The sequence below is a fragment of the Vipera ursinii genome (genome assembly GCF_947247035.1).
Source record: "Vipera ursinii genome assembly, chromosome: 1".
NCBI lineage: Eukaryota > Metazoa > Chordata > Lepidosauria > Squamata > Viperidae > Vipera > Vipera ursinii.
The window spans coordinates 207,942,587-207,958,018 of NC_139512.1; the positions used below are offsets into that span (position 1 = coordinate 207,942,587).

Genomic DNA, 15,432 nt, shown 5'->3' on the forward strand with positions numbered 1-15,432 from the left:
GAGTTAAATTCTTTAATATGATTAAAGCAATATATACTAAGCAGGAAGCGAGATTGTTGATAAATGGGAATTTAACTGACAAATTTGATATTTGTAAGGGCACTAGGCAGGGTTGTCCACTCTCCCCACTTTTATTTATTTTAACCTTTTAACCCTTATTGAGAATAATAAGGAAAGATGAGATTACGAGGCTTCAGATAAGAGACCAAATTTACAAACTGCAGGCGTTTGCAGATGATATGGTTTTTGTTTTGGAAAACCCTCTGGAATCCAGCACGGAATTACTAAAAAGGATTGAGGAATTTGGAAATGTGGCTGGTCTACAAGTAAATAAAGATAAAGATAAGACAAATATATTAACGAAAAATCTTTCGAATAGAAGTAAACAGATGTTACAGGGTTTAAAATTGGTTGACGGGAAGATGTTCAAGTATCAGGGAGAATAATTATTCTAAATTACTGATACAAACAAAAATGGACTTGGGAAAATGGGGTAGGATACAGTTGTCTTTATTAGGAAGGGTAGCCACGGTGAAATCTTATATTTTGCTGAAATGGAATTTTCTTTTCCAGACAGTACCGGTTAAACTTTTGATGAAATTTTTAAAAGAGTTAGAGGGGCTAGTTTCTAGATTCGTATGGCAGGGGAAACGGCCCAGGATTGGGGAAAAAATGATGCAAGAAATCAAGGAAAGAGGGGGCCTTGGCCTGCCAAATTGGAAACTTTATTATCAGGCTGCCCTTTTAGTTTTGGGTAAAGAATGGATAAGTTTAAGGAATAATCGATTGTTGAGTTTGGAAGGATTCGATTTGTTGCAGGGATGGCATGCTGCTCTTTGGTGGGAAGTAACTCCTCCAAGCAAACAGTTTACTCGTCATTACATAAGGGATATACTGATTCAGAATTGGGATAAGATAAGGGCCAAGTACTATGCGCAAATTCCGTGTTGGTTATCAACCTTGGAAGCCTTGACCCATCCTACCCTACTCAAGAAGGGAAGAAGACCAACTTACAAAGAACTTTTAGATAGCGGGCGAGAACTAAAAACGTGACAAGGTCTGGCTCAGCAAGGGTTTCAATTGGAGTGGTGGGCCTACCTGAAGATTCAGTCAAGGTATAAGAAGGATAAGGAAGGAAGGGGTATTTATCTGAATCTGCAGGAATTACAGTAGATAAGATTCTGCTGGGTCCGGAGAAAGGGATGATATCTAAGTGTTATAAATTGTTGTTAATCAGGGTAGTAGTGGAGGAGGTGGTAAAAGACGTGATGATTGCCTGGGGGAAGAATTTTGGTTAGGCACTTCCATTTGAGAAATGGGAAGAGATTTGGTGGATTAATATGAGGCTGGTGGTTTCCACGTCATATAAGGAGAACATATACAAAATGCTTTATAGATGGCATCTCCCTCCGGCTACTTTCCAAAATGTTCCCCGGATTGTCGGCCAATTGTTGGAAGTGTGGTAAAGGGACTGGCACGTATTATCGCTTATGGTGGACATGTCCGGAAGTGGTTAGATATTGGACGAGGATCCAAAAATGGATAGAGGAAATCACAGGGTGTTTAGCTGATCTTAAATCAGAGATGTATCTGCTTGGCTTCAGGCCTGGAAATATTAAGAGGGGAATATGGTATTTGGTTTTACATATCTTAACGGCAGCGAGGATTGGGTATGCTCAATTTTGGAAGGCAAATCATACCCCACCGGATGAAGCTATAATTAGGAGAATACTTGATTGTGCAGAAGCAGACACATTGACCAAGAAGTTGAAGGGTAAAGAAGAGACACCAGCATTTCTATCATGGAATAAATGGTATATTTGGATGGCTAAAAGATTAAAGAAATGAGGGTGGCTTGGAGGTTGGTCAAAAATGAAGTGATATAGTTTTTGTTAATGAATAAGCTTTGGAGTTGGATAGTTATAAGAGATTTAGTGAGTGTAATATAATTGTCAGTTTAGAAGTAGATACAATTTTTTTAAAAAAATGGTTTCCAATTTTTTGATTTCTTCGTTTTCTGTATATTGTATATGTTTTTTTGTCTTTGCTGTTGTATGGTGTGTGTTTTTAACATGAAATGTAAATAAAGACTTATTAAACAAGAAAAGGTATTTGACTTGGTATTCCAGCAGGCAATAATTAATACATTGCTCAACCAAGTCGCAGACACTACTTACATAAACTTATTATAATCAATATATGAAAAAATAATGCTGACAATTTGCCTTAATTATCTTAAAATGGAAATCAACATAGAATGAGGTTTATGACAAGATGACACAATAAACCTTATCTTTTCTCAGCCCATCTTGAAGAAGCATTTTGAAAACTAGACTGGGGCAAAAGATGGAATAAAAATCAATGGCGACTATTTAAATCACTTAAAATTTTCAGATGTTGTTGTTCTCTTCTCACAATAGTCTAAAGAGTTACAAAGACACATACAAGTGCTGCACAAAGCAGGGGAAATCATTTGGCTTAAAAATAAATGTGAAAAAGAGCCAAGTCATGTTTAATAATTCACCAAAGAAAATTTTTTATACTGGGAGAACTAGACATAGTAGATCATTATATATCTCTTGGCCAACGGATCTCAATGGAAGGTGATACAATAAAGGAAATTGAATGGCATGTTAAATGTGGTTGGTGGGCATTCGGCAAATTAAGTGTAATTAAAAAAACCTCTCTATGCCTGAAAAGACTTTGAAAAGTGTGTGCTACTTGTTTTAACATATGTCCAGCAAAACATGGACACTAACCTCAAAATTGATACAAAAGCTACAAGTGGCATATAAAGTGATATAAAGTTGCTGAGCTACAAACCAGGAAAAGTGTTGACATGTTTTCTAGTTCATTTCATGCAAGAAGGCCAACATTATTCCAGATGGTATTTTATTTCTCACTTCCACATCCCAGTCTCCTATAATTAGTGTGACATCTTTTTTGGTGTTAAGTCAACAAGTGTTGCAAATCATCATAGAACTGGCCCATTTCGACCTCCCATCGCCCGGTGCGCTCACACAGGGAGGGCCTCCTCAGGGTGCTGTCGGCTAGACAATGTCAGCTGGCGACCCCCAGGGGGAGGGCCTTCTCTGTGGGAGCGCCGGCCCTGTGGAATCAACTTCCCCTTGAGCTCCAGATGGCCCCGGATCTCCGGTCCTTTCGTCACGGCCTTAAAACATTTCTCTTCCATCAGGCTGACCTGGACTGACGATAAGGATTTTTAAATAGAATATTTTTAATATTTTATCATTTTATTATTGGGGCTTGTTAGTTTAATCTTTTTTAACATTTGTATTATTGTGTTTTATTGTTGTTAGCCGCCCTGAGTCCTTCGGGAGATAGGGCGGCATATAAGTCCCAAAAATAAATAAATAAATAAATAAATTTCCTCTTTGTCTGTAATTGGAGCATAGACCTGGATCACATATTAGCACGTGTTTGTCTTAAATTGAGATCACAGTGTTGATGTGTGGAGAGATGCCTGAATATAGACCTTGATGCCTTTTGATACTCTTTCTTTATTGCAATTTACGTGTCCACAAGGTTGAGACTTGGTACTATTCAGATTTGAAGGTTTTTTTAAAAGTTTCCTAATTTCCAGAATTTCAATGTCCAATTTTGCCATTTCTTTTCCTTGAAATCAGTGAGATTTGATTTGGCTCTCATTAAATTAAATCCTATTGATTTTAATGGATCAGTATGCCTATCTTTGGATGAAAGCCTGTTAGGTCACTAGAATTAAAAATGCATAACTTTCTCTGCAATTGGCTTGCAAAGAGCTGAATTCAAAATCTTCAGGTATTGATGATATTCTCATAACCTGATTATTCTCTTTATTTTACTTTAGAACACACACTAAATAATAATAAAAGCACATTATAGAACTGGAAGATATGCTAAGTATCATAAAAGTAACAATCTACATGTTCTTTCATAAAAGTAAAATGCAAAACGCTATATATTTTGAAGCTAGATTTAATTTACCCATCTTGCCTATGCATCACAGGAATGAAGCACAAACTTTTATGACTGATACTTTCCTATACCACATCACCTTTTTCTTCAATCCCTTGATATTAAACCTGCTTTTAAAGTTAAGCGATAAATGTATATACTTCGTCCGCATCAGGAGATCTGTGAAAAGAGTTATCTTAAACCAGAAATTCAGCAGATACATATTGAATTGATATGTATTCTCTCCTTCTCTTTCTCCTTCTTCTCCCTCTTCCTCTGTCTATACATCTGTCTTCTGTTTTAACATGAAAACCAAGATAAATTTGCTTCCAAAACCACAGGCCAGTTTATGCCCACAGAAGATTTAGATATTTGCTTCTGGAACACCTGAAACCAAATGAGCCTTAACTCTGTGGGCCATTTGGAAAGTGCTGAAGACCTGTTTACGCTGGTATAAGATTCAGGAAGTTAGTGAAGTCCAGATGGTTTGATGCTGTTTTTTTTAAAAAAAAATCCCAATTGATTTAGTCAAAATCCTTATCGTTCAGCTCTAGAAAAACAACATATTATGGCTCCAAACCATTCATAGAAATATTATAGAGCAGCTATGGATGTCTGCTATGAATTATGGCATCAATTTATTGAAATATGTATGTCTGTAAATGTGCATCTTGTATGTTTTTGTTTCTTTTTTATAATTTTTGTTTCTTTTATAATTTTTTCTCCCTTTTATAATTTTGTTATTATTACTTTTTCATTGTTGTGTTTTTAAAAAGCTGTTCAGACTATCATTGGTCATAACATGGTATTGGTTGGGCAGTATTTTTATTGTGAGATCTTGCCACAATGAATATGTATTAGATACTGTCCCACAAACCAACTAATAAACACAAGTCTAGGTTGTTGCATTAACCTACCTTGTGTAATTAAGGTTTAGTGTGCTGTATGAATTAAATAATGGCATCATTGTGACTCAGATTATCTTATGAATAGCTAGTAATAACTAGTAATACGGACACCAAAGTGTTTTCATGATATACATCAGAGATGGGGAACGATGGCCCTATTATGACTTGTGGACTTCAACTTCCAGAATTCCTGAGCCAGTCATGCTGGCTCAGCAATTCTGGGAGTTGAAGTCCACTAGTCATAAAAAGGCCATTGTTCCCCATTTCTGCTTTAAGGCAAAAGAAACAAAAAAAAAATGCTGCTGAAATTTGATAATACATATTCTTCAGCAAGATGTAGTTTGCCCGTTTGTTTTGTAAAGGATATCTGGGAAATTTGCGTGACCAAGCAAACCCAATAGATGAAGTAACATTGGCTTGTTTAGGATCCTATCCAACACAATCCATGTCACTTTTTTGTGGCTTGTTCAAGAGCCGAGTTGTAACAAAATTAACTTCCTTTGTCCAGATTGAGCTACTAAAGATGTTTCAATGATTGCTGATTGAGATCTCAAAGCATGTGGTGCGGTGCAAGCATCTGTTAAAATGGATAAAACAGAGTTAATCTATGTAAGAATCAACTGCTGGATAAAGTAAACTAACTAAAAGCTATCTAAAAGGCCAGTTGAATATGTTTTATTTCTTACCACTGCTCTTGTTTCACTTTTGGTCACAAATGGTTTCAAAGTGATTGCACAAATAAATGTAATATGTTGACATGAAAAGAGAAATAACTGAGAGTTAAACATACCTTAAGTATTCAATGAAATATCAATTGTTTGGATTAATCTCCCCAAAGCACGAACATTTGACTTCCGCAGCTGGAAGCTAACTTGACTTAGAACATAATGCCACTTATTTAAAAAAAAGCCAATTAATGCTCAATCTAGATCTAGAAATAGATTTATTTTAACAAGAATTGAACAGTAAACATATATACAATATAATTACAGACAACCCTGTTTTTAGTATGCACAGAAATAGCCAGTTTTGCTCCAGTGTGAAGGAAAAGAAAAAAGGTAAACTTGGAGATGTTAAATGCTTATCAAGGCTTACACGCTATAGCAACTCCTTTGGAGGTAGAAAGACACCAAAATCATAAAACTCAGCCTGCCCCGGGCAGTGAGGAATTTTTGTGCCAATTTTTCAAATTTACACTTTCATTATGGTTGACAAATAGAAAAAAAAAGCTTTGCATGACTTAGTTTCTTTACAGAATTAGTTACAACTGCATAATAAGTTTGAACGCTATCCTTTATGGGAGAGATGTCATTTTGCTGCCTGCCTGAGCAATCATTTTGAGATATGGCAAGGTACAAATTTAATAGTAATATCTGCTTTCTAAAAATTGACGTTTACCAAAATAGTTTTAGTATGATTGGCCAGCCATCTCTAATACAGTTATCTAAAAATGTCCCAATTTAAAAAGAAAATGTATTTGGTATCAAAATCATGTAGGCATTGGCTGCAGTTCTTTGACTTCCTACAAGTCAAGAGTAAGGCTATGATGCTAAGCCCACTTGGAAGAGGCAGACTGAAAACGGCGGAAGTTGCTTCCAAGTGGATGCGCTGAGGTGCAAAGGTGACAGTCCATGTTACCCCTGCTCTAGGCATGCTGCTGGAAACCATTTATCACCCTAATAGTGTTTTGATGCCATTGTAATGTCCCTATCATGGTGACCAATTACCTGGAACAGGGAAATGTTAAAAAAAGAAAGGAAGAAAGATGGAGTGTCACCACGGGAGCATCTGAAAAGTTGAAAAAATAGGCTGTTCATGACCAGTAGCCTTCCCCCCCCCTTTCATTCAGTTTGTGTGACTTAACAGATCACATCCCTTTATGGGTAAAATGGTGATGCCACTGATGTCTGCTATGGAAAATGAGCTCGAGATTTCCCTTTCACTCTACAGTATCTGGCATACTGCACTTCATTTGGAAAAAAAAATAGTCTTAATAATGGCCGTGATGAAATTTAGCAAACAAACAGTGACTGTTGTTCCCTCCCCAGCTGCTGTAAAGAAAATCAACCCTAATCTCCCTTGCACAGGATTTATTATAATATATATGTTTGTTGTTACGATTGCAACCCTGTTGTCCCAGCTGTCAGCCATCCAATCTGCTCCATTTACAATTTTATAAAGAATTTTTTTCACATCACAATGCTTCTCTGAAATGTACAATATTTTAATATGCATATAAAAATATAGCCCTGCTGTGTATATACTTACAACTCTACAGAGGAACCATTTTCCCCACACCGTCTTGCTAAAGAAGGATTTAACAGACTGCATTCTCAAATTATTATTGTTAAACCCTTGCGAGAAGCTGCGAAACCATTTCTTCTCTCAAATGCAGCCACTGAAGCCTCTTGAGCAGAGAGGACTTCTTAAGACTCTTACGTACATTTGGCAAAGGAAAGGGGCAGAAGAGAATTTGAAAAAATAGGACTTTTTTTAAAGATTCATTTGACAAAAATATAAACAGCGATCTATATGTTCTGGCTAGTGGATTAACACTCAGTGACAATCACAACCCCCCCTCCCGAGGCCTTGCCTCAAATCACTGGCTCAAAATAGGAAACCCAATGGAGAATTGTTCGGTCTAACCGCTGAATAGAGAAATACAAGTTTAATAAAAAGCTTCTAGATGTCTCTTGCTTTACAGATAGGTAGCTGTAATTTTTGTTCATACAGTAGGGGAAAAAAAACAGCTGTAGGGCAGAAGCAGGCCCTCCCGTGACCAGACCTTTCACAATGGGGGTACAGTTTCAGAAAAACTTTTTCATTCAAAGGACGTGGAATGCTAGGAGACGGACAGGCACAACTCTACGCTTTGCTCTCAGGAGCTGTAACAAACATTGACTTTGATGGAAGACTGACCTCGGTCGGTGTAGCTGGCGAGGAAAGGTTGCTCTTGGATCTTTGTTTGAAAAGGTACATTGGTTTTAAAACAAAAAGGTAGCCATCAAAGTGATAAGGACACTTTGCCCTTCGTTTCATGTAGCCCCCAATGCTTAATAGGTAGCAGCAAAGCCAAACGGGCGCAGGAACTTCAACAACTGACTTTGCTCTCAGCGAGCAGAATGCACACTGTTCCATTTCACTCCCCTCTTCGAAACAACGCTATATTGCACCTGGGCAGACCAAAAGCCCGTGCCTGTAGCAAATACCATGGTGACATCTAGTGGCACACGTGTGTTAAATTCTGTTCTTGTCCCCAGTATGCAGTCTCTGCTTATTGTTCGTCAAAAAGTGAGGATGATTTTCTACATTCAGTGTAGAGATTAGTCATAACTTTAGACAAGGTGTTCTTTTGTCGTGTCTCCTGATCTCTCTCAGCAGGATTGTTCCTTCTGCTTGCTTTCAGCAGGCAAAAGCCAAGTTTTTGATGGTGTCAACCACTCTGAATGTATTTTTTAATGACTACGCAGCCGTGCCGGAACACTGGACATGGCATATTGGGGAGCAGCGTCCATGTGTTGGTGTTGGGGTCATAAGCTTCCATATTTCCTAGGGCGGGGCCTTCACTGCTGACAATTCCACCAGTGGCGTAAATTTTTCCATCAAGGACCACAGCGCTGTGCAGAGAGAGAGAGAGAAGGGAGAGAGATACAGTTAGTAACAGTCCGCTAAGCCCTCGCTCTATTTAGTAATTGATCCTGCTGTTGAAAGAATAGCTTCCATATTAGAGTCATAGCTGCCACAAACCAATGACTATAATAACCAGCACATCCAGCCTTTGCCCACCTTAATTAATTTTCAGATTTCTCCCGTGGGTGGAAAGGCTACCACAAACATCAATGAAGGGGACAGGAATTGGCCCAATCTTTCCCTTGCTGGGATCGTTTAGGTCCCCATATACACAAATGGAAAGAGAAAATTCAGGACAGCTTTCTACCGTCTATGCCAGGGGTCTTCAAACTTGGCCCTTTTATGACTTGTGGACTTCAACTCCCAGAATTCCTCAGCCAGCTTCGCTGGGAGTTGAAGTCCACAAGTCAGAAAAGGGCCAAGTTTGAAGACCCCTGGTCTATGCAAAGATAGTCATTCTTTTCTAATGACAGTCTGGAGGGATGAAGGGACATCTTCTGCAGCTTTGGCCTGCTTCCCGGAGGCTACACAGAATGCAATGAAAATCTAATGGGTGATTCCTGGGGCAGAAAGTCGAGCTACTCCCCCATAGGATCCCAGGCTGCTTGGAGAGGCCAGCCAACAGGGAGATGCAATGAGGAGAGGAACTGAGGACAATGGGAACTGCCTTCTCATTCTACTGACACACAGCTGTCAACAAAACAGCAGCAGCAACATTTTGGTCCTGATTTGGGGGTGGGGTGGGGCTCAGGAGGAAGAAGAGAGCTACCCCATGCAATTACCCGACATGGTTCCTCCCTCACCCTCTCTTTTACCATTAAGAGGGAACAACCATTTCCCAACCAGAGGGGAAGAATATATTCGTATTTGATTTTTATCCCACTTTTATCACTTCATTAGTAACTCAAGGTAGCAAACTGCAAATGTTCTGTGTTGTGTGGCTTCTAGAAGAGAAAGTCTGAGACCTCCCCTCTTTACTACAATGGGCTCAGGTGCTGCCGTGGGATCCAGGTGTTTTTGCATTCTGCGTGCACGAAGGCAGCATTCAAAACCAGAAGGCAGAACTGAAAAATATCTTGGATTAGGAATGCTATTATTTAATAGTAAGATCTTGAGGACAGAGCTCGGTACTTATGGTTTTGACATTCCACTGGCAATGCAAATAAGAAATGCCATTTTGTTCCTTCTTCCTAAAGAGTATGTTGTGCGTGCTGATGATATAACGTGCACGAAACAATGGTTCTTCTCTGCATGGATTTTCTTTTTCTTTTTTGAATTCACAGTCTTAGGAACCATTTTAAAATCCTTTACTACAATGCGGAATAATAAATCTGAATGTATGATGAGAATGATATCAAAAGAATTTGTCAGCCTAAAAGCATTTAAGAGGAACCCAACCTTTTGGGCACCAGGGACCGGTTCCGTGGAAAGAGGGGGGCGTGGTTTTGTGTGCTGCCTGCATCCCGTGGATGGGGCTTTCCTTGTTTGTGTGGATTGGTTGCTGGCACGACGTGGCCCGGTACTGGTCCATGGACCGGGGACCCCCGATTTACACTTAAGCTAAGCATCGTATTACCATGCCCCTTTACTGGAGAAATGTTTGGCATATTTGGCGCTTTCATGTTTGAAAGCCACATTTCCTTTGGCTCTCAAGCCGTATGAAAGCTTGCTCTTGTGCCGGTGCTGTTTGAATCTCAGTCCAAGCTATAGACCTGGTTTCCCAATGAGGAAATTTCAGCATCTGGCCTGAACAATGGATAACTCAAATGGCAATGGCAGAGGAAGCAAAATATGTGAGAATTTCATTAGGCAGGTAATAAATTACTAGATGACATCTGTGCTCGGGCACTCAGTTTTTAAGGCGTTCTCTCAAGCTGTTCCATCATCGATCCCTGAAAGCGACTGTTTTCAGGCCAGATGCGAGCATTTCTGACGGCAGAAGAAGAATTCCTCATTAACATCTGGAGGTATTTTGCTCGATGCTGAATCATCGATATCAATTTCTTCCAGAGTTGTTGTTGAGAGTTTTTGTGATCCAAACATGTTTACCCTCCATTCTTTGTTTTCAGGGCTTGTCGCGGAGAGGCATTTCACAATCTCAGTATGACTGGGTTGTGAACATTAATCCTTGTCCAGATATCACAGCGAAAGGAAGAAATATCCTCTCTAGTAGTCCTTGAGGTTATAAAAGAACATTTAAATGACTAAATTAGCATGTTCATATGCGTCATGTTCTTTCACATTCTTGCTGCCAATTTTAGTAACTGAAAACGGGAACAGAGCCACACTTAATTTAGCTGGAACTGCTCCAAATAGTCTTTTTTTTTAAAAAAAAAGAACATTGTTTTATCCTATATAAGCTAGAGAGTGATGGATTTTAGAGTTTATAGTTGTTAGTATATGATTGTTTATGATTGCTTTTTATATATATACCTTGTATTTAGCTCTGGGAAGTCGGGGGGGAGGGGGGAGGTAGGGGGGGGAGGAGGGAGGGGGAAGGGGGGATTTTTAAAGGAAAATTGTATCTTAAAACTTTTCAATAAAAAAAAAGAACATTTCCCTTTTATGGTATTTAGGAAAGATTTTTTTTAAAAAAAGCCAATAAAAAAAAATAACATCCCAGTGAAATCTGGTTACATAGTGAGAGGCTATTTCCTCTTCAGATTCCTGAATTGTCTCTCCCTTTTTGTTTTGGGAACAGAAACAGCACTGAAGATTAATACTGGGTGATCCCAAGTGAAGATCCCAAAGCAGCACTGTTGTGAAGACACCAACGTACCAAGCCTAGCAATTTTTAACACATGAACACTACTGGGAAAACCAACCACAAGCTATTACTCAGCCTATGCCATCCAATAGCGTTTAGTGGTAGTGAACAGATGTGCTAAGAGGGAGGTTTCTGTACTAACACACTTGCCAATAAGAGGAGAAAGCCACAATTTCCCATTAAGCGACTCGCAAGTTTAGGCTGGGCCAGCCCTTCTCCTCCACAGTGGCATAGCCCACCTCCTTCCTACAGGCCAGGCATGGGTGCCAGGGTACATCACCCTCTGATTCCTGTGGCGGCTAAGGCATCTGAAGGGGGAGCAAGGTTAGAGCAGGTGTGGTGGTGGGGGGGAGTAAGAAAAAGCTGCAGGATAGTGTGAGGAAGAGGAGGGTCCGGATTGCTTCCTACTTTCACTTCGGAAAAAGATTTAGGAAGTTTTGTTTTACAAAATGCTTTGGTGCTTGTTAGGATTTGCACTGTGATCTCAGGCATCGTATCTCAAAATAATGGAATCCGTTTCAGCTCAGTTCAGTTTTTGACAATGCACCTTGTGAACACTGTAGGAAGCAGGAGTAGGGAGACAGGATCTTGAGTCAGGATTTCTCTTAAAGAAACAGAAAAAGGATAAATGATTTGGTGCATACGCAGTTCCACAGTCATAAGGTACCTTCCTCACTCCTGTTTTATAGTTTCAGCAAAATATTTTGCGTTAACAAATGGGAAAATTCTATCCAGCAAACCAACAATGATTGTTTACTTTGGACGCAATTCAGTATCTGTCTTGATCACTCTGTTCAGTGGGACACAAAATGTTTAACTTTCATCCTTCTGATGAAGGATGGCAAGGAAAGACATGTCATTCAGCAAAACCAAGCCATTCTGGTAAGGCAAATGTTAATAATAATAATAAGAAGAATAAGAAGTTGGAAGGGACCTTGGAGGTCATCTAGTCCAACCCCCTGCTCAGGCAGGAAACCCTATACCATTTCAGGCAAATGTCTGTCCAGTCTCTTCTTAAAAACTTCCAGTGTTGGGAGCATTCACCACCTCTGGAGGCAGGTTGTTCCACTGGTTAGTTGTTCTAACTGTCAGGAAGTTTCTCCTTAGTTCTAGGTTGCTTCTCTCCTTGACTAGTTTCCATCCATTGCTTCTTGTCCTGCTTTCAGGTGCTCTGGAGAATAGCTTGACTCCCTCTTCTTTGTGGCAGCCCCTGAGATACTGGAACACTGCTATCATGTCACCCCTCACCCTTCTCTTCGCTAAACTACACATACCCAATTCCAGCAACCCTTCCCTATCTGTCTGGTTCCCTGGCCTTTCTCATCAGCTTCGGGGCTGCTTTTCTCCTTCTTCCTAATGCTCCAATCTGTTCAATAGCTGAAGTTCTTCTTCCTTACCCTCCTATTCTCCATTCATCACCTGACCAACCCACCCACCAAATCCAACCCAGCCCCTCACAAGGAAGACCAAGCCAAACTGGGGGATTCTACAGATAGGACTGCAATCCCTCTTGGCTTCTTGCAAGATTCTGAGGAGCCACCACCAAGGCCGTTTGGAGAAGACTGACGTGGTCTCTGTCAAAGTAGTACAAGATCAGAAGACATGGAGAAACCTGGCCCATAAAATCGCCAAGAGTTGGGACACAACTGAATGGATATTATATCATCATCATCATCCTGACTACTTGCAGGCTATGGAATGCCTGGCCACACAACAGTTTTGCTGGCTTTTTTATTTGTTACCGCAGTAGCTGCACTGTACCAAAAACAAAAGGCAGAATCTTATGACCTGCAACAGCGGCTGAGCGAGCAGGACATACCAGTTATCTCAACTTCCTGCCTTGCGGAATGGAGAGAGTCTAAGGATTTCACAGGGTGAATAGCAGAAACTGTCTGAATTTCAGGTTCACTGATTTTGGCTGGGTCACATCCCTAGTTTTCACCTCAGCGTGGTAGATAACAATGGTCTTTAATAAGAGTCTGTTCATACTGTTTCTCATCCTTGGCAAATTTATGTAGACTTCAGTTCCCAAAATTCCCCAGCCAGCACACTGACTGGGGAATTTAGGGAGTTGAAGTCTGCATATCATAAGAGTTTGTAATGTTGAGAAACACAGGTCCATACCATCAGGCACCTGGGCATCAAAACCCTAGATGACCACCAGATACAGAAGATCCTAACTCCCAGCAGCCATTTAGCAATTGTCCAGATGTCTCTAGCTCCGATCTAATCTACCTAATATTATTTATCATCTTGGTCAAGCATAGTCCCGCTGTTAGGCAGCAGTGGCCAAATGCTTCCATTATGGCACACAATCTCATGATCTAAACTGATCATTAAAAACAATGGAAACCCTAATTAAGCTGAAATTCAAGTGGGCGGAACTCTGTCAGTTTTCTTTAACGCTAAATTCTTGTTATAGTGCTTTTACATTCCTGTTCCACCTCCGTTTGGAGATGTCATCGTGTAATTTTGAGTGGTGTTAACTGTTGAGTGATTTGAGCATTTTGGAAAAGAAGGAATAAAATAGTATAAAATAAACCATACGCTGAAAATCAATTTTAAGCTGCTTTGGTTTTATATTGATCAGGAATACCAAGCCTATCCTTTCTCTGATTACATCTTTAGGGGCAAAGAGAGACAAAAGGACATAGGTCTAGCCTACAGATATTATTATTATTTATAAAACAGTACTTCTGGTGCATGGAAGAGATGGGCAAATCCTTACTCAGAAGCTCAAAGTGAGGAGGATTGTGTACATTTCCTGCTTGTTGAGAGGCGCAGAAAAAGCAGAGACAATTGAAATGAATTATTTGATCATTCAGTACTAAAGGGGGAAGAAAAGCATGAAATAAATTAAATCCAACTTAAAAATAGGATTGTTAGATCACGTTTATTTGCAGTATGCTTTTCCTTCCCACTATACCTTCATACTTGAAATCACAATGTGTTTTTCTTTCTGTTCACACGTAGTCCTCAACTTACCACCAATTCTTTACTTACTGTTCAAAGTTACAAAGGGGCTGGAAAAAGTCACTTACAACAGGTCCTCATGCTTACAACTGTTGCAACACCCCACGCAACTGGCATGTATTTATGAGGGTGGCCATCTCCCGTCACTGCACATGATCCTCATTTGCAACTTTCCTAGCCAGCTTCCAACAAGCAAAGTTAATGGGGGAAGCCAGATTGGCTTGAAAGCTGAGTGATTCACTTAATGACCACAGCAAAAAGAGGTCATAAAAATTGGGCACCATGAACTTCACAATCACCTCACTTAGGAACACAGATCTTTCTGGTTCCACTGGTGGTTGCAAATCGAGGACTACCTGTATTTGCTCTCAGTTCTCCAAAGGATCCAGATTACAATTGTGTAAAGACAGCTTTCAGGTTTGCAATAGTGGCGCATATCTGTAGCTCGGGTGTAGAATGAGGGTGAGTTTTTTGAGCAAGAAGCAGCCAAGAAGTACCAGCGCTTCCTTTGTGCTATTCAACTAAAGAATCTTTTTTGTCCCTAATGAACCATGTCTTTTAATCCCCCAAAATACCTCAAACCTCTAACCTAGTAATAATGGAGTGGTCACCATGCTTTGCTGCCTAAGAACAAAAGCTTATATTTTTTTAAAAAGAAAGGAAGCAAACACCCAACCCTAGCCTTGTGTTGCTTAGTACAGCCTAAATCTTGGCTTTCCTGAAGCTTTCCATTGTGGACAACAGATCTTATTTGCCTAAAAGTCACAGGCAAGAAGACTGATGATATTTCTACAGACTGGTTCACTGAACATTCTGAGAAAGTGAAGTTAAATGGGCCATAAAAATATTGCTTAGAAGAAAGCGGCAGGAGTTGATGAAATACAGCAGAATTATTTGAAATCGTACCAGATGAGGCAGTTAAAGCAATACATGTAGTTTGCCAGCAGGTACAAAAAACACGGCCGTGGCCATGGGCCTGGAACAGATCAATTTGTATCCCACTATTCAAAAAGGAGGCACTAAAAATCTGAACAATTTCACTTATTTCATGGGATAGTAAGATAATGATCAAGATTTTTGCGCTCCGGACTTCTACAATACACAGTGCCAGTTGGATTCTAAAGAGGTAGTCCTGAGCAGTGATGGGATTCAAATATGTGAACAACCGGTTCTCTGTGTGAATGCCGCTTCTGGAAG

General features: G+C 39.9%; 1 protein-coding gene across 1 annotated transcript in view; it reads right to left on the reverse strand.

Moving 5' to 3' along the window:
* Positions 1–5,598: 5,598 nt before the first annotated feature.
* The window catches only part of KLHL29 (kelch like family member 29), a 440,642-nt gene continuing 430,808 nt past the window's right edge, over positions 5,599–15,432 (reverse strand). Inside the window, exon 13 of the mRNA XM_083351877.1 lies at positions 5,599–8,482. Within this exon, the coding sequence (XP_083208003.1) occupies positions 8,299–8,482 (184 nt within the window). The 3' untranslated portion in view covers positions 5,599–8,298. The remainder of the gene's footprint in view (positions 8,483–15,432) is intronic.